Consider the following 20009-nt stretch of genomic DNA (forward strand, 5'->3'; position numbering starts at 1 on the left):
GGTTGTTTGTTTCTTTAATATTGAGCTGAATGAGCTGTTTATATATTTTGGAGATTAATCCTTTGTCTGTTGATTCGTTTGCAAATATTTTCTCCCATTCTGAGGGTTGTCTTTTCGTCTTGTTTATGGTTTCCTTTGCTGTGCAAAAGCTTTGAAGTTTCATTAGGTCCCATTTGTTTATTTTTGTTTTTATTTCCATTACTCTAGGAGGTGGATCAGAAAAGATCTTGCTGTGATTTATGTCAAAGAGTGTTCTGCCTATGTTTCCCTCTAAGAGTTTTATAGTGTCCGGTCTTACATTTAGGTCTCGAATCCATTTTGAGTTTATTTTTGTGCATGGTGTTAGGGAGTGTTCTAATTTCTTCTTTTACATGTAGCTGTCCAGTTTTCCCAGCACCACTTATTGAAGAGACTGTCTTTTCTCCATTGTATATCTTTGTCTCCTTTGTCATAGATTAGTTGACCATAGATGCGTGGGTTTATCTCTGGGCTTTCTATCTTGTTCCATTGATCTATGTTTCTGTTTTTGTGCCAGTACCATATTGTCTTGATTACTGTAGCTTTGTAGTATAGTCTGAAGTCAGGGAGTCTGATTCCTCCAGCTCCGTTTTTTTCCCTCAAGACTGCTTTGGCTATTCGGGGTCTTTTGTGTCTCCATACAAATTTTAAGATGATTTGTTCTAGTTCTGTATAAAATGCCATTGGTAATTTGATAGGGATTGCATTGAATCTGTAGATTGCTTTGGGTAGTATAGTCATTTTCACGATATTGATTCTTCCAATCCAAGAATATGGTATATCTCTCCACCTATTGGTATCGTCTTTAATTTCTTTCATCAGTGTCTTATAGTTTTCTGCATACAGGTCTTTTGTCTCCCTAGGTAGGTTTATTCCTAGGTATTTTATTCTTTTTGTTGCAATGGTAAATGGGAGTGTTTCCATAATTGCTCTCTCAGATTTTTCATCATTAGTGTATAGGAATGCAAGAGATTTCTGTGCATTAATTTTGTATCCTGCAACTTTACCAAATTCATTGATTAGCTCTAGTAGTTTTCTGGTGGCATCTTTAGGATTCCCTATGTATAATATCATGTCATCTGCAAACAGTGACAGTTTTACTTCTTCTTTTCCAATTTGTATTCCTTTTATTTCTTTTTCTTCTCTGATTGCTGTGGCTAACACTTCCAAAACTATGTTGAATAATAGTGGTGAGAGTGGACATCCTTGTCTCGTTCCTGATCTTAGAGGAAATGCTTCCAGTTTTTCACCATTGAGAATGATGTTTGCCATGGGTTTGTCATATATGGCCTTTCTTATGTTCAGGTAGGTTCCCTCTATGCCCACTTTCTGGAGAGTTTTTATCATAAATGGGTGTTGAATTTTGTCAAAAGCTTTTTCTGCATCTATTGAGATGATCATATGGTTTTTATCCTTCAGTTTGTTAGTATAGTATATCCCATTGATTGATTTGCGTATATTGAAAAATCCTTGCATCCCTGGGATAAATCCCACTTGATCATGGTGTATGATCCTTTTAATGTGTTGTTGGATTCTGTTTGCTAGTATTTTGTTGAGGATTTTTGCATCTATATTCATCAGTGATATTGGTCTGTAATTTTCTTTTTTTGTAGTATCTTTGTCTGGTTTTGGTATCAGGGTGCTGGTGGCCTCATAGAATGAGTTTGGGAGTGTTCCTTCCTCTGCCGTTTTTTGGAAGAGTTTGAGAAGGATGGGTGTTAGCTCTCCTCTAAATGTTTGATAGAATTCACCTGTGAAGCCATCTGGTCCTGGACTTTTGTTTGTTGGAAGATGTTTAATCACAGTTTCAATTTCATTCCTTGTGATTGGTCTGTTCATATTTTCTGTTTCTTCCTGGTTCAGTCTTGGAAGGTTATACCTTTCTAAGAATTTGTCCATTTCTTCCAGGTTGTCCATTTTATTGGCATAGAGTTGCTTGTCATAGTCTCTTAGAATGTTTTGTATTTCTGCGGTGTCTGTTGTAACTTCTTCTTGTTCACTTCTAATTGTATTGATTTGAGTCCTCTCCCTCTTTTTCTTGATGAGTCTGGCTAATGGCTTATCAATTTTGTTTATCTTCTCAAAGAACCAGCTTTTAATTTTATTGATCTTTGCTATTGTTTTCTTTGTTTCTATTTCATTTATTTCTGCTCTGATCTTTATGATTTCTTTCCTTTTGCTAACTTTGGGTTTTGTTTGTTCTTCTTTCTCTAGTTCCTTTAGGTGTAAGGTTAGATTCTTTCCTTGAGATTTTTCTTGTTTCTTTAGATAGGCTTGTATAGCTGTAAACTTCCCTCTTAGAACTGCTTTTGCTGCATCCCATAGGTTTTGGATCGTCGTGTGTTCATTGTCATTTGTCTCTAGGTATTTTTTGATTTCCTCTTTGATTTCTTCAGTGATCTCTTGGTTATTTAGTAACGTATTGTTTATCCTCCATGTGTTTGTGTTTTTTACGTTTTTTTCCCTGTAATTGATTTCTCATCTCATAGCGTTGTGGTCAGAAAAGATGCTTGATATGATTTCAATTTTCTTAAATTTACTGAGGCTTGATTTGTGACCCACGATGTGATCTATCCTGGAGAATGTTCCGTGTGCACTTGAGAAGAAAGTGTAATCTGCTGTTTTTGGATGGAATGTCCTATAAATATCAATTAAATCTATCTGGTCTATTGTGTCATTTAAAGCTTCTGTTTCCTTATTTATTTTCATTTTGGATGATCTGTCCATTGGTGTAAGTGAGGTGTTAAAGTCCCCCACTATTATTGTGTTACTGTCGATTTCCTCTTTTATAGCTGTAAGCAGTTGCCTTATGTATTGAGGTGCCCCTATGTTGGGTGCATATATATTTATAATTGTTATATCTTCTTCTTGGATTGATCCCTTGATCATTATGTAGTGTCCTTCCTTGTCTCTTGTAACATTCTTTATTTAAACGTCTATTTTATCTGATATGAGTATAGCTACTCCAGCTTTCTTTTGATTTCCATTTGCATGGAATATCTTTTTCCATCCCCTCACTTTCAGTCTGTATGTGTCCCTAGGTCTGAAGTGGGTCTCTTGTAGACAGCATATATATGGGTCTTGTCTTTGTATCCATTCAGCAAGCCTGTGTCTTTTGGTTGGAGCATTTAATCCATTCACGTTTAAGGTAATTATTGATATGTATGTTCCTGTGACCATTTTCTTAATTGTTTTGGGTTTGTTTTTGTAGGTCCTTTTCTTCTCTTGTGTTTCCCACTTAGAGAAGTTCCTTTAGCATTTGTTGTAGAGCTGGTTTGGTGGTGCTGAATTCTCTTAGCTTTTGCTTGTCTGTAAAGCTTTTGATTTCTCCATCCAATCTAAATGAGATCCTTGCCGGGTAGAGTAATCTTGGTTGTAAGTTCTTCCCTTTCATCAGTTTAAGTATATCATGCCACTCCCTTCTGGCTTGTAGAGTTTCTTCTGAGAAATCAGCTGTTAACCTTACGGGAGTTCCCTTGTATGTTATTTGTCGTTTTTCCCTTGCTGCTTTCAATAATTTTTCTTGGTCTTTAATTTTTGCCAATTTGATCACTATGTGTCTCGGCGTGTTTCTCCTTGGGTTTATCCTGTATGGGACTTGCTGTGCTTCCTGGACTTGGGTGGCTATTTCCTTTCCCATGTTAGGGAAGTTTTCGACTATAACCTCTTCACATATTTTCTCTGGTCCTTTCTCTCTCTCTTCTCCTTCTGGGACCCCTATAATGCGAATGTTGTTGCGTTTAATGTTGTCCCAGAGGTCTCTTAGGCTGTCTTCATTTCTTTTCATTCTTTTTTCTTTAGTCTGTTCCGCAGCAGTGAATTCCACCATTCTGTCTTCCAGGTCACTTATCCGTTCTTCTGCCTCCGTTATTCTGCTATTGATTCCTTCTAGTGTAGTTTTCATTTCAGTTACTGTATTGGTCATCTCTGTTTGTTTGTTCTTTAATTCTTCTAGGTCTTTGTTAATCATTTCTTGCATCTTCTCGATCTTTGCCTCCATTCTTATTCCGAGGTCCTGGATCATCTTCACTATCATTATTCTGAATTCTTTTTCTGGAAGGTTGCCTATCTCCACTTCATTTAGTTGTTTTTCTGGGGTTTTATCTTGTTCCTTCATCTGGTATATAGCCCTCTGCCTTTTCATCTTGTCTGTCTTTCTGTGAATGTGGTTTTTGTTCCACAGGCTGCAGGATTATAGTTTTTCTTGCTTCTGCTGTCTGCCCTCTAGTGGATGAGGCTATCTAAGAGGCTTGATGGGGGGCTCTGGTGGTGGGTAGAGCTGACTGTTGCTGTGGTGGTCAGAGCTCAGTAAAACTTTAATCCACTTGACTGTTGATGGGTGGGGCTGGGTTCCCTCCCTGTTGGTTGTTTTGCCTGAGGCAACCCAACACTGGAGCCTACCTGGGCTCTTTGGTGGGGCTAATAACAGACTCTGTGAGGGCTCACGCCAAGGAGTACTTCCCAGAACTTCCGCTGCCAGCATCACCATCCCCACGGTGAAACAGAGCCACCCCCTGCCTCTGCAGGAGACCCTCCAACACTAGCAGGTGGGTCTGGTCCAGTCTCCCCCGGGGTTACCGCTCCTTCCCCTGGGTCCCAATGTGCACACTATTTTGTGTGTGCCCTCCAAGAGTGGGGTCTCTGTTTCCCCCAGTCCCGTCGAAGTCCCACAATCTATTCCCACTAGGCTTCAAAGTCTGATTCTCTATGAATTCCTCCTCCCGTTGCTGGACCCCCAGGTTGGGAAGCCCGACGTGGGGCTCAGAACCTTCACTCCAGTGGGTGGACTTCTGTAGTATAAGTGTTCGCCAGTCTGTGAGTCACCCACCCACCAGTTATGGGATTTGATTTTACTCTGATTGCGCCCCTCCTACCGTCTCATTCTGGTTTCTCCTTTGTCTTTGGATGCGGGGTATCCTTTTTGGTGTGTTCCAGTGTCTTCCTGTCAAATACCGTCCAGCAGCTAGTTGTGATTCCGGTGTTCTCGCAGAGGGAGTGAGAGCACGTCCTTCTACTCCGCCATCTTGGTTCCTCCCATTGTTACATTTTTATTTTCTCTTCCTGTTGTCTATAAACATAATTCCACATCGCTTCAATATAATTTGCCATTCTTATCTTTTCATACTAAATTTCAATTTTATGATTCATAGTTATACTTTTTAACATTGGATTCAGAAGGTTTCATTGAGTTGGTCCATTTTTTAAATTGGTGAAAAATTGGAAATAACCTAAAATAAACTATTGTAAACATCTTCATAAATACAACTTTTCTTTTTCTACTTAAAGATGTATGTTTTTGATTCTCCATTAATCAACTTGCTTGGACAATAGTGTATTAAATAGAAGTTGTTAAGAGTGTTTATGAAGTCAAAAAAAAAGCTTATGATTTGTCTGCCAATAGTTATTTCAAGACAGTGATATATTAATAATCAAATAGTACATACAAAGAAGTTAAGATTTGTGGTATCACACTAATTACATATTGTTATTAAAAATTTATATGATATGTAAAGCATTCTTAAAATAGCTAAGTTGCCTTTTGCTATAATATTAGAAATGGAAATATATATAAATAAAACATGTATATGTAAAACATATTAGGAATTCTGTAATATTAGTACCTGGTGGTATATAATACGGCATCATGGAATGAGAATACAATTAAAAAAATTTTTTTTTATTTAGCGTGATTAAACAAAGTGGAAATGTAACTGAAGTATACAAGCTCATTGAGGTATTTTAAGAGTAATTTTATTTCTTGGGCTATTTTTCTTTTTTTTAAACATCTTTATTGAAGTATAATTGCTTTACAATGGTGTGTTAGTTTCTGCTTTATAACAAAGTGAGTCAGTTATACATATACATATGTTCCCATATCTCTTCCCTCTTGCATCTCCCTCCCTCCCACCCTCCCTATCCCACCCCTCTAGGTGGTCACAAAGCACCGAGCTGATCTCCCTGTGCTATGCGGCTGCTTCCCACTAGCTATCTATTTTACATTTGGTAGTGTATATATGTCCATGCCACTCTCTCACCCTGTCACATCTCACCCCTCCCCCTCCCCATATCCTCAAGTCCATTCTCTAGTAGGTCTGTGTCTTTATTCCCGTCTTGCCTCTAGGTTCTTCATGACCTTTTTTTTTTCTTTTTCTTAGATTCCATATATATGTGTTAGCATACTGTATTTCTTTTTCTCTTTCTGACTTACTTCACTCTGTATGACAGACTCTAACTCCATCCACCTCATTACAAATACCTCCATTTCATTTCTTTTTATGGCTGAGTAATATTCCATTGTATATATGTGCCACATCTTCTTTATCCATTCATCCGATGATGGACACCTAGGTTGCTTCCATGTCCTGGCTATTGTAAACAGAGCTGCAATGACTATTTTGGTACATGACTCTTTCTGAATTATGGTTTTCTCAGGGTATATGCCCAGTAGTGGGATTGCTGGGTCGTATGGTAGTTCTATTTTTAGTTTTTTAAGGAACCTCCATACTGTTCTCCATAGTGGCTGTATCAATTTACATTCCCACCAACAGTGCAAGAGTGTTCCCTTTTCTCCACACCCTCTCCAGCATTTATTGTTTCTAGATTTTTTGATGATGGCCATTCTGACCGGTGTGAGATGATACCTCATTGTAGTTTTGATTTGCATTTCTCTAATGATTAATGATGTTGAGCATTCTTTCATGTGTCTGTTGGCAATCTGTATATCTTCTTTGGAGAAATGTCTATTTAGGTCTTCTGCCCATTTTTGGATTGGGTTGTTTGTTTTTTTGTTATTGAGCTGCATGAGCTGCTTGTAAATCTTGGAGATTAATCCTTTGTCAGTTGCTTCATTTGCAAATATTTTCTCCCATTCTGAGGGTTGTCTTTTGGTCTTGTTTATGGTTTCCTTTGCTGTGCAAAAGCTTTTAAGTTTCATTAGGTCCCATTTGTTTATTTTTGTTTTTATTTCCATTTCTCTAGGAGGTGGGTCAAAAAGGATCTTGCTGTGATTTATGTCATAGAGTGTTCTGCCTATGTTTTCCTCTAAGAGTTTGATAGTGTCTGGCCTTACACTTAGGTCTTTAATCCATTTTGAGTTTATTTTTGTGTATGGTGTCAGGGAGTGTTCTAACATGTACCTGTCCAATTTTCCCAGCACCACTTATTGAAGAGGCTGTCTTTTCTCCACTGTATATGCTTGCCTCCTTTATCAAAGATAAGGTGACCATATGTGCGTGGGTTTATCTCTGGGCTTTCTATCCTGTTCCATTGATCTATATTTCTGTTTTTGTGCCAGTACCAAACTGTCTTGATTACTGTAGCTTTGTAATATAGTCTGAAGTCAGGGAGCCTGATTCCTCCAGCTCCATTTTTCGTTCTCAAGATTGCTTTGGCTATTCGGGGTCTTTTGTGTTTCCATAAAAATTGTGAAATTTTTTGTTCTAGTTCTGTGAAAAATGCCAGTGGTAGTTTGATAGGGATTGCATTGAATCTCTAGATTGCTTTGGGTAGCAGAGTCATTTTCACAATGTTGATTCTTCCAATCCAAGAACATGGTATATCTCTCCATCTATTTGTATCATCTTTAATTTCTTTCATCAGTGTCCTATAATTTTCTGCATACAGGTCTTTTGTCTCCTTAGGTAGGTTTATTCCTAGATATTTTATTCTTTTTGTTGCAATGGTAAACGGGAGTGTTTTCTTAATTTCACTTTCAGAGTTTTCATCATTAGTATATAGGAATGCAAGAGATTTCTGTGCATTAATTTTGTATCCTGCTACTTTACCAAATTCATTGATTAGCTCTAGTAGTTTTCTGGTAGCATCTTTAGGATTCTCTATGTATAGTATCATGTCATCTGCAAACAGTGACAGCTTTACTTCTTCTTTTCCGATTTGGATTCCTTTTATTTCTTTTTCTTCTCTGATTGCTGTGGCTAACACTTCCAAAACTATGTTGAATAATAGTGGTGAGAGTGGGCAACCTTGTCTTGTTCCTGATCTTAGTGGAAATGGTTTCAGTTTTTCACCATTGAGGACAATGTTGGCTGTGGGTTTGTCATATTTGGCCTTTATTATGTTGAGGAAAGTTCCCTCTATGCCTACTTTCTGCAGGGCTTTTATCATAAATGGGTGTTGAATTTTGTCGAAAGCTTTCTCTGCATCTGTTGAGATGATCATATGGTTTTTCTCCTTCAATTTGTTAATATGATGTATCACGTTGATTGATTTGCGTATATTGAAGAATCCTTGCATTCCTGGAATAAACCCCACTTGATCATGTTGTATAATTCTTTTAATGTGCTGTTGGATTCTGTTTGCTAGTATTTTGTTGAGGATTTTTGCATCTATGTTCATCAGTGATATTGGCCTGTAGTTTTCTTTCTTTGTGACATCTTTGTCTGGTTTTGGTATCAGGGTGATGGTGGCCTCGTAGAATGAGTTTGGAAGTGTTCCTCCCTCTGCAATATTTTGGAACAGTTTGAGAAGGATAGGTGTTAGCTCTTCTCTAAATGTTTGATAGAATTCGCCTGTGACGCCATCTGGTCCTGGGCTTTTGTGTGTTGGAAGATTTTTAATCACAGTTTCAATTTCAGTGCTTGTGATTGGTCTGTTCATATTTTCTATTTCTTCCTGGTTCAGTCTTGGCAGGTTGTGCTTTTCTAAGAATCTGTCCATTTCTTCCGGGTTGTCCATTTTATTGGCATAGAGTTGCTTGTAGTAATCTCTCATCATCGTTTGTATTTCTGCAGTGTCAGTGGTTACTTCTCCTTTTTCATTTCTAATTCTATTGATTTGAGTCTTCTCCGTTTTTCTCTTGATGAGTCTGGCTAATGGTTTATCAATTTTGTTTATCTTCTCAAAGAACCAGCTTTTAGTTTCATTGATTTTTGCTATTGTTTCCTTCATTTCTTTTTCATTTATTTCTGATCTGATCTTTATGATTTCTTTCCTTCTGCTAGCTTTGGGGTTTTTTTGTTCTTCTTTCTCTAATTGCTTTAGGTGCAAGGTTAGGTTGTTTATTCGAGATGTTTCCTGTTTCTTGATGTAGGCTTGTATTGCTATAAACTTCCCTCTTAGAACTGCTTTTGCTGCATCCCATAGGTTTTGGATCGTCGTGTTTTCATTGTCATTTGTCTCTAGGTATTTTTTGATTTCCCCTTTGATTTCTTCAGTGATCACTTCGTTATTAAGTAGTGTATTGTGTAGCCTCCATGTGTTTGTATTTTTTACAGATCTTTTCCTGTAATTGATATCTAGTCTCATAGCGTTGTGGTCAGAAAAGATACTTGATACGATTTCAATTTTTTTAAATTTACCAAGGCTTGATTTGTGTCCCAAGATATGATCTATCCTAGAGAATGTTCCATGAGCACTTGAGAAAAATGTGTTTTCTGTTGTTTTTGGGTGGAATGTCCTATAAATATCAATTAAGTCCATCTTGTTTAAAGTATCATTTAAAGCTTGTGTTTCCTTATTTATTTTCATTTTGGATGATCTGTCCATTGGTGAAAGTGGGGTGTTAAAGTCCCCTACTATGATTGTGTTACTGTCGATTTCCCCTTTTATGGCTGTTAGTATTTGCCTTATGTATTGAGGTGCTCCTATGTTGGGTGCATAAATATTTACAATTGTTATACCTTCCTCTTGGAGTGATCCCTTGATCATTATATACTGTCCTTCTTTGTCTATTGTAATAGTCTTTATTTTAAAGTCTATTTTGTCTGATATGAGAATTGCTACTCCAGCTTTCTTTTGATTTCCATTTGCATGGAATATCTTTTTCCATCCCCTCACTTTCAGTCTGTATGTGTCCCTAGGTCTGAAGTGGGTCTCTTGTAGACAGCATATATATGGGTCTTGTTTTTGTATCCATTCAGCCAGTCTGTGTCTTTTGGTGGGAGCATGTAATCCATTTACATTTAAGGTAATTATCGATATGTATGTTCCTATTCCCATTTTCTTAAATGTTTTGGGTTTGTTATTGTAGGTGTTTTCGTTCTCTTGTGTTTCTTGCCTAGAGAAGTTCCTTTAGCATTTGTTGTAAAGCTGGTTTGGTGGTGCTGAACTCTCTCAGCTTTTGCTTGTCTGTAAAGGTTTTAATTTCTCCATCAAATCTGAATGAGATCCTTGCTGGGTAGAGTAACCTTGGTTGTAGGTTTTTCTCCTTCAACACTTTAAGTATATCCTGCCACTCCCTTCTGGCTTGCAGAGTTTCTGCTGAAAGATCAGTTGTTAACCTTATGGGGATTCCCTTGTGTGTTATTTGTTGTTTTTCCCTTGCTGCTTTTAATATGTTTTCTTTATATTTAATTTTTGATAGTTTGATTAATATGTGTCTTGGCATGTTTCTCCTTGGATTTATCCTGTATGGGACTCTCTGTGCTTCCAGGACTTGATTAACTATTTCCTTTCCCATATTAGGGAAGTTTTCAACTATAATCTCTTCAAATATTTTCTCAGTCCCTTTCTTTTTCTCTTCTTCTTCTGGGACCCCTATGATTCGAATGTTGGTGCGTTTAATGTTGTCCCAGAGGTCTCTGAGACTGTCCTCAGTTCTTTTCATTCTTTTTTCTTTATTCTGGTCTGCAGTAGTTATTTCCACTATTTTATCTTCCAGGGCACTTATCCGTTCTTCTGCCTCAGTTATTCTGCTATTGATCCCGTCTAGAGTATTTTTAATTTCATTTACTGTGTTTTTCATCATTGCTTGGTTCCTCTTTAGTTCTTCTATGTCCTTGTTAAATGTTTCTTGCATTTTGTCTATTCTATTTCCAAGATTTTGGATCATCTTTACTATCATTATTCTGAATTCTTTTTCAGGTAGACTGCCTATTTCCTCTTCATTTGTTAGGTCTGGTGTGTTTTGACCCTGCTCCTTCACCTGCTGTGTGTTTTTTAGTCTTCTCATTTTGCTTGTCTTACTGTGTTTGGGGTCTCCTTTTCACAGGCTGCAGGTTCATAGTTCCCGTTGTTTTTGGTATCTGTCCCCAGTGGCTAAGGTTGGTTCAGTGGGTTGTGTAGGCTTCCTGGTGGAGGGGACTGGTGCCTGTGTTCTGGTGGATGAGGTTGGATCTTGTCTTTCTGGTGGGCACGTCCACGTCTGGTGGTGTGTTTTGGGGTGTCTGTGGCCTTATTATGATTTTAGGCAGCCTCTCTGTTAATGGATGGGGCTGTGTTCCTGTCTTGCTAGTTGTTTGGCATAGGGTGTCCAGCACTGTCGCTTGCTGGTCGTTGAGTGAAGCTGGGTCTTGATGTTGAGATGAAGATCTCTGAGAGATTTTCGCCGTTTGGTATTACGTGGAGCTGGGAGGTCTCTTGTGGACCAGTGTCCTGAAGTTGGCTCTCCCACCTCAGAGGCACAGCCCTGATGCCTGGCTGGAGCACCAAGAGCCTTTCATCCACTGTAGGCAACTTTAATGGACCTTGAACCACCAGGAAAAGAATGGCATAACATTCTGTATTTCCAAAAGTACTTGAGTTTAAAATCCTGTGTGTTTTGTTTTGTCTGGTTTGTGCAGAATGCTTATTCAGGTGGTCTGACAAATGTTGCTGGAGGGAATCCAAAGTCACTGTTTCCTTGTCTCCCTTTCAGCCAATCAGTTCTCTTATGTTTGTCTAAAATCTTAGAGTTCAGTTTCTCTGCGCCCCGGAATTTTCGAAGGCTGTCCCAGCCCGAGCTGCAGCATGCCGCAACCGAGCCCGGCCCGGCCCATGGCGACCCTCCCGGGCAGAGCTACACCTACGTTCTTGGGCTATTTTTTGTATTTGCCTCAGTTATTTGGAGACATAGAGGTAAGCCAAATCAATAGCTGGGTATATACTTAGATCCAGGTGAGTATAGGGGTAAGATAATGGTGTGAATTGTGTCACATTTATATTGTAGTTATGTATGCCTAAAAAAGATGGGAACTTTTATTAGAAATTTTTTTTTATCTCCTAACACGAAAAGTGTAATTAAAAAAAATTTTAATACAAATGTATTTGCATTAGTTTCTGAAAGTAAAGGAAGGGTATACACATACAAACCACATGCATACAGACATTTTTTTTGGAGGGTAATTAAGTTAAAAAACAAAATAAAAAAGCACAAAATGAACTGAGCTCCTATATATTTTTAAGAGGCATGTTAAATCACACAGGATCATGTGGTGATTATCAATAAGCTACACTCTATGAAATATTTATCCTATATTACCACATACACTATTTTACACTCCATCCTAATGCTGCTAAAATGTAGAAAGCAGCAGCATAGCACAGGGAGATCAGCTCGGTGCTTTGCGATGACCTAGAGGGGTGGGATAGGGAGGGTGGGAGGGAGGCTCAAGAGGGAGGGGATATGGGGACATGTGTATGCATATGGCTGATTCGCTTTGTTGTGCAACAGAAACTAACGCAGAATTGTGAAGCAATTATACTGCAATAAAGATCTATTAAAATAAATAAATAAAATAACATGAAATATAATAGATTTGAAGGATAAATATAACCATTTTAACCTATGATGTTTGTTTTCAGTAAATTCAAATTAAATATTTAAATGTGAATTTTAATATATGGCTTGTTCTAAATAAAATATTAACACGTAGGTCTAGTTTTTGCAACCAAATATTTCATATAAAGATACTTGCCTCTTTCCTACTGAAATATAGGATAAGTCTCCACATTTCACTCTCTTATCCAGTGGGTTTCATTTGTTTTTTTGTGTGTTTTCTATATGAAATCAAAGGAGCAGTGAAGGTTGACAGGCTTATAGGAGAGTAACATTGACTCACCTACCACCCAGCAACTTGCAGTCTTATAACTTTTATTGTTTTTACATAGAAAAATTCATCTTAAATTGAAATTTTGGTCTAATTCTGAAGATTCTGTTTGGCAGAAGTCATGGGTGTACCTGTGTTTCACTATCCTTGAGATTCAGAAATGCCAAAGGTGTTCTAAGATTCAATAAACTTGAGTGTTTCTGCATGATACATAAAATGGATCATACTTTGGGATTTTTTAAAAATTTATTTTTCCATTTCTGCACATCTCAATACTTTTGTTTTAGTTAAAATAACTTGTTACTGTAGAGAACTTATATTTGTAAAAAATGCTGGCTTATGTAAAACCTTTTTACAAAACGATCCTTTTTTTAATGGCCTTGGCATCATTGTCCAGTGCCTGTTTGATTCCTTTCAAACTGTACACGTTTGAGAGTTGCTCTGTAGACCTTTGGTGCATCTTGATTCCTTGTTTCGTGCTTTGTCAAACATAGGATTGGCCACAAAGAAACCTGTAAGTAATGGAAGGAAACACTCTGCTGGTAAAGAATGTTATGGTCCTGAACCTGGTGTGTCTGGTTTCCTGCCGTGGCGTACTGCAGAACGTGCAAAAAGCAACAGGTAATGTGTTTGCATTCCCTGTCTTTTTCAGTCATTCAGAATTCTTTATTTTGGAACTTCCATTACGTGGGCGGTCTCTGGTGCTTTCTATAGAGGAAAAAAGATAACTCACACATGGCTTCTGCCTAATGAGCCCTCTAAGGAAGAAAAACAAAAAGTAATTGGGAGTTTCAAGTTGTTTCTCAAGTGTCACAACAGAGGTAACCCCGTGGCAGTCATGAGGAGACTAAAATTATCTCCAATTGTGCAGGTGAGAAAAGTTTCACTAAAGGCAGGTGTAGTTGAGCCAAGCCCTACAGCACAGAAGTAGGAATTTGGATATGTACGAATGGGAAAAAAGACATTTTAGGCATGGGAAGTAGTTTAATGCAGAATGGATGAGAAATCTGCATTAGACCTATTCTAAATCAACTGGCTTATTAACTCAGTAAATCAGATTTAGTGAGTCAAACTAGCTTTAGCTGATTACTTATCCAGGGGATAGCTGTTCATAGTAATTTTTGTCATAGAACAGTAAATAAAATGGTTGAATTATAGCTTTAGGCTTGTTAAGTGAAATAGATTGCTCTAGATGATTTTCACGTGACTTACTTGGTAGTATTCACGAAATTGGGGGTTAACAATTGCTTAAGAAAACAAAGAGAATTGATTTTAAATAGTACTTGAAGGAGTTACTGTGTAAAGTATCTGTTCAGTAGCTCATGTTAAATGGATGTTTATAATCCCTATTGGACAACCAACTAATTTTTTGCAAATGGTAATGTGAATTGCTGTTGCATAAACTATAGTGTTGAATCCCCAGTCTTTGCACTTGAGTTTAACAACTCTGTGGTTTCCTATCTTCTTGGTGAGACACTTAATCTCAGGTCCATCCTCATCACACAGAGTGGTAAATTAGAGAACGATTAATATCACCATTTAAAGAAGTGAGACCGAAATCTCAACCATCCTGAACATAGGAACTGAAGGGGCCTCTCAGCAGTTCAGAGAGTTATCACCAAGCCAGTCGGCTGAATTCTGTTCAGTTTTCTCTGTAGCAGAGGCCTCCAGGTCCTTCTTTTGAGCTTATTTATTTTTATACACAATTCTGTATGGATACTGTACATAATACTAAATAGTTGTATTAACTGGATTTAACTGGTGATGTATTTACATCAAGATCTAACTTCGTTTTGTTGATATCTTTTTAGGGGTTTTCCATTCATCAGACTCGTGATGTATGTAGTCAGGTGCAGGTATGTAGCTATCATATTTATGATATGTAGGGGTTGAATTGGGAAAGGTGGGTGGTCATTCTTTTTGCTTTTTAAACTGACAGAGCCTTACAAGAAGCATTTCCCTCTCTGAAATAAATCCATGTAAAACTTGTCTGGTCGCTCTCCCAATGCAACCGTATAGTTGTGTGGATTTCGCACACAACTGGCAGCCTTGTGGTTATGTCTGTAAACAAGGAAGCCTGTTCTCCAGTCCGCAAATCAGCTGTTACCCAGTGAAACGAACTTGACTGCCATTTCTGACCCCTCACGTGGAGCTGTCATACTCAAGAATGTTCATATGTTTTCAAGAAATGTTGTTTGCAGGCTATATGTACAAATTCCTGATCTGAAAGCCAATACAAAGCAACATCTCCCAAACCTCTGCTCTCTCACCAAGGCCACACACATTCCCTCACTTATGGCCTCATGGCAAGCTAATACTGTCAGTATCAGATTCTCCTTCCCAGTGGTCTTGGGAGACTGCATAGTTGCTCTGTGAAAGGCACCACTGCTGAGATTGAGAGAAGAGCACCTTGGGTGTCAGTCCTGCCCTTGCATGCCCAGAGGGAGGGGTGTGCGCCTCGTTCTCCTGTTGGGAGTTTCCTATGCTGCAGGTTTGCTGCTTGTTGTGAAAATGATGTGCTAGTGACTTGTCTTCTGCGTAGTTATATAATCCCAGCACACTTCTGTATGATCTGTAGACCTTTATGGGGTTGTGGCCAGGTCAGTTTTTAAATGTTTGGAAATGTCCTATGGAACAACATTGCAGTGGCAGTGAAGCTTGACAGGAGAATTGTATTACTGTTACCCTAGTTTTGGCTTAAGGTTGATGAGAAGATGAAATTTTTGATGGGTCAGTTTTAGTTGTGTATGTATATGTGATTTATTTTTTAAAATTCTAACGTCTGTTATTCACAGCTTAGATATGTTGACTTTCTGATTATTCATCAGTCCCTTTACCGATGTATTTTCCTCCGAAAAACTACATTTTCTTCCAGACTGTTTTCGTCTGATGGTAAAGAATAAATTTTTCATTTGCAGTATAAAGTTGATCTGAGAAAAAATGTTTATCTTGGCTCTTCACTTGGCTTCTGTGAAAGAAACTTAATAAAATAATATGGGCAATTCCCATTACTAATCCTAACCATGTACAACAGAGGTCTGTACAGTAACATAGCAAAAATAAATTACTGTACTTTTACTTAGTCATTGCCTGTTTTAGACTAAGGAACAGTGAGAGACATTTATAAATAATGATACGTCAGATCACTTTTGTTAAATGTCCTCTAATATTTGGATATTTGGTATCTGGCTTGTGTTATCTTTTTTTAAATTTTTTTTTATTTATTTTTTGTGTGTGTGTGTGTTATCTTTTATACAATCTTGTCTTCTTTCTTTGCACTTCAGTTTAACAACTCTGTGGTTTCCTATCTTCTTCTTGTGACACTCAGGTCCATCAGAATTTCCTGTGACTGTGACAGTAGAGAGTCCTTCCTCCTCAGAAATCGAAGAGGTCGAAGATTCCTCAGAAAGTGTTCAGGAAGAGCCAGAGAAAATCAGTTTGAAACAAGAAGCATTGCAGGTACAAAGTTATCACTTTAAAGCTATAGAGAAGATTATTTTTCAAATGGAAGCCTGATTGCAACACTGCACAGCTTGAGTGAGGGTTCTGTTTTCTCCTCCCATCTGCATTGTATCCCCTTGAATGGTTCCTTAAGCTTAGACCAAGGTGAATGGTGGACATTTGAACTCTAAGAAATAAAAATCAAAACATGTCATTAGTAATATAGTTTCCTTTCCTTAGAACCTTAGGCTATTCGATTTAGGGAGAACCTTAGTGATCATAAGATAAAGAAATTGAGTTCTGAATGAATATAGTCAGCTGATTCAGTGCTCTTGTTTTACAAATGAGAAAATTGACAGTTCTAGTTGAACTCTCTTTTTATAAGAGGAAAATATGGCCTCATTTTAAATAAAAGTAAAGTTGAAAAAAGTTTTGATGTTAATATTCTCCTTTCCTAAAATAAAAAACCTCAAGAAGCTACATTATATTCCCTAATAAACCTGACATCTAATGTGATTCCGTACTTTTGTTTGTATGGACAGAAAAGAAAAACTGATTTTCATAAGAAACTTTTGTACCTCAAAAATAATATATTTGTTTTATTTCAACTTTAATGCAGAGCTGAACATTTCTAGTAAATAAGGGAATACCATTTGGGGGAACCTTGTCTTTGTGCTACAAAGTCCATGTTTAATTTTTAAAAATTATTTAATATGATTCTCTTTTCATATGAAACATGAAACTTGACAGGTTTCAGAACTAATTATCCCATTATTGTAGGACTATGGTAATTACTCTTTGATTTTCAAAAGAGAAAGTTAGATTTTTATTTTTTTAATTAAAATTAATGATAATATAGAGAAATTTTAAGAAAACTTAGAAAATTATGAAATGTTACAGTAGGAGAAATCTATAGTTCATGTAGAGTTACCCTCTTTCGTTTTATAAATGAGCACCTACAATTTGTAGCACATAAGTGGTTTCTTAGTAAATTGCAGAGTACGACAAGACCCTAGAGCATCTAACCCGCATTCCTTGTCATTTTAGATGTGTTGTATTCATTTCCTTCATGAGTAGAACAGGAGATTGTATTTCTAAAAGCAGTGATAGACTGGGGAAGACCAAGAACTTTAAACACTGGGACCACAGAATAGCAGATTCAGAATGCACTGAGAACCCTTGCAGCTCTTCTCCGTTTTGACAAGACACTACAAGGATGGTATCAAAGTGTTTAAGTACATAAGCCAACAACAGTCAAGAGATTTCAACATAGTTTTGAAAGACGGAAGACACGTGGAAGAGTGTGAAACTGAAGCAGTAGAACAGAGGAAAAGCATCACCTAGAATATGCACAGGGACCACCTGCAACTGAGGAGGATTCTGACCCCACCTGCAGAAGTAGCTTCATGCTTTGATGCGCATGTAGGAGAGAGGGTGGAGTTAGTTAAAAGTGTGACTGAAATAGGGGAGCTCATTGAAGGGTTGTGTTTGGAGGAGTGGACTCCCAGCCCCGCCCTCACGCTCCTGAAATGAGATGATTTTAATTTTGAAAACAGTGAAACTGGGGAGAACTAGGGCAGCTAGTGTGAGTTTTTACACCCTAGAAAAGAGTGTTTGGGGGGGATCCTATTACAGTCACTCCCCACTTCTTCCTGCATAAGAAGCCAATCAATCGTTGACTTCAGGGAGCTTTCTGCGCTCATTCTTAAATAGAAAATAACTGTCATTTGCCTGATAGTTGAGTAAAGCTTACGACGTGAGAGAGGGGGAAAAAGAGTGAAAACATATCCTGGTAGGACCGGGGACAATTTAGGGAACAAAATAATTTAAGAAAAAACCCTAATTAGTATCCTGAGAGAGGTTTAAAAAGAGCTAGCAACTATAAAATAAGACTAGGGTGTTAATTAAAAAGAGAATGGTCAGAAAGCAAGAGAGGTGTCTTGGAAATGAAAATATGGTTGCTGAAATAAATTCAGTAGGAATTTAAAAAATTTCTCAGTATATAAAAAAGAACGACACAATGGAAAATGTGATAGCAATATGTTAGAGAGGCTGCATCTGGGAGATCCAACATGTTACCATTAGAAACTCCAGACCCTTGCAAGAGGGAAGAGATATGGGAACATATGTATATGTATAACTGATTTACTTTGTTATAAAGCAGAAGCTAACACACCATTGTAAAGCAATTATACTTCAATAAAGATGTTTAAAAAAAAAAAAAAAAGAAACTCCAGACCCAGACAAAAAATGGAGGGAAGCTGTCAAAGGGCAACAAAATTCCCCACAGCTGAAAGTAGACATCAGGCCTCAGATTGAAAATAGTTACTCAAGTTTTGAGCAAGATGAACAAGAATAGACTCATACCTAGGCACCCTTCATTGTGAAACATTAAAATACTGAAAAAATAAATTAAAATAGAATAAAATACTGAGAGGATACATCCATTCCAGAGAGAAAAATACTGGTCACCTAAAAAAAAAAAGTTAAAATCTGACTTTATCATACTTGTCATCAGCACCATGGATGCTGGAAGGCATGAGAAAGATACCTCCAAATTTTTCCAGCACATAATTTTCACCCTAGGGTTTTGTATCCAGCCAAACTATCAGTCATAAGTGGAGGCTGAATGAGATATTTTGTACACAAAGAAATTTGAAAAATTTACCTCCTGTGCTACACCTTAAGCTATTTATAGAAATAATCCAGCAAAATGAGGCAATAAACCAAGAAGGAAGGTAATAGGGGATTCAGTGCAGAGAGCAGCTAGTCTAGATTGGAGAGGCTTCTATTGATTGTGTGATTGAGAGCTTAGAAACACCTTGAGGCATATTGTACTTACTAGGTATTAGGCACTGTTGGAAGGGAGGAGGGAGAGGAAGAGGAGAAGGAACTTGAACTCCAGAGGAGAAAAGGCTATACTGACATAAACATGAAGCAAACTAAACTATGGTTGATTTTTAACCTACTATTGGTGAGGAAGAGAAGAATCCACTTAAACTTGACACTATAGATGTCCCCGTTTTCAGTGACACACAGGGGTAATGACCACCTATCTAATTTGTTGTCCAAACCAGAACTTGTCCAAACTCCTTACACTTCAATAGTGTAAGGAGGCGCTCTAATGCTGTAACATCAGGACAACAGGTATAAACTGGAACAGCCCACGGCGGCTTGGGGTATGTGGTCACCCTGCACAAGGGCAGTGACACTGACACAGTATGGAACGAGGTGTAGTCTATACACAGAGACACAGTACATCTGCAGTGGGCAATATTAATTTAATTGTAATAATGGCAATACTGTCTTGGTTTGCAGCTTTTATTGTCAACTTGCATGTAATAACAAATAACTAACCTAAACTATACTTAGTATGTATTAGTATTAACTTGGTATGTACTGAAATGTATTGTGTACTAGTATGTACTTAGTATATATTAGGCTCTAAGTGTTTTTGCATATATTAACTCATTTAATCCTCTGAATAGCCTTATGAGGTTGGTGCTAATATCATTCCCACTTTTGAGAAAAGGATGCTAAGACAGGGAAGGAACTTGCCCAGGCTGTACCGAATTTAGGGTTGGATCGAGGCTTTGAGTTTAGGCTCTCTGCCTGTTCTCTTAAACCTTACTCCCTACTGACTCTCAAATAACAGAAGACTTAACTGCACATAGAACAGAATATAAATTTCAACTTTGACAACATAAAAGCTAGGTTTGGAAGATAGACAGGAGGTAGAAAAAAGGGAAGATGGTTTGAATGTCCTCATTTTACAAAGCGTGACGC

At 37.6% G+C, this 20009-nt stretch overlaps 1 protein-coding gene across 7 annotated transcripts in view; it reads left to right on the top strand.

Annotated features, from left to right (window-relative positions):
• The window catches only part of LOC133091084 (centrosomal protein of 78 kDa-like), a 44453-nt gene that overhangs the window by 14948 nt on the left and 9496 nt on the right, over window positions 1-20009 (top strand). For 3 of the 7 annotated variants that reach the window (XM_061189944.1, XM_061189945.1, XM_061189947.1), the window contains 4 exons: window positions 11647-11811; window positions 13277-13403; window positions 14594-14638; window positions 16111-16241. In XM_061189944.1, the coding sequence (XP_061045927.1) occupies window positions 14619-14638; window positions 16111-16241 (151 nt within the window). In that variant the 5' untranslated portion in view covers window positions 11647-11811; window positions 13277-13403; window positions 14594-14618. Of the gene's footprint in view, window positions 1-11646; window positions 11812-13276; window positions 13404-14593; window positions 14639-16110; window positions 16242-20009 lie in introns of those variants that run through there. The other 4 variants (XM_061189946.1, XM_061189943.1, XM_061189948.1 and 1 more) reach the window with 2 other exon arrangements.

Source organism: Eubalaena glacialis, chromosome 4 (assembly GCF_028564815.1).
Source record: "Eubalaena glacialis isolate mEubGla1 chromosome 4, mEubGla1.1.hap2.+ XY, whole genome shotgun sequence".
In the NCBI taxonomy this organism is placed as follows: Eukaryota; Metazoa; Chordata; class Mammalia; order Artiodactyla; family Balaenidae; genus Eubalaena; species Eubalaena glacialis.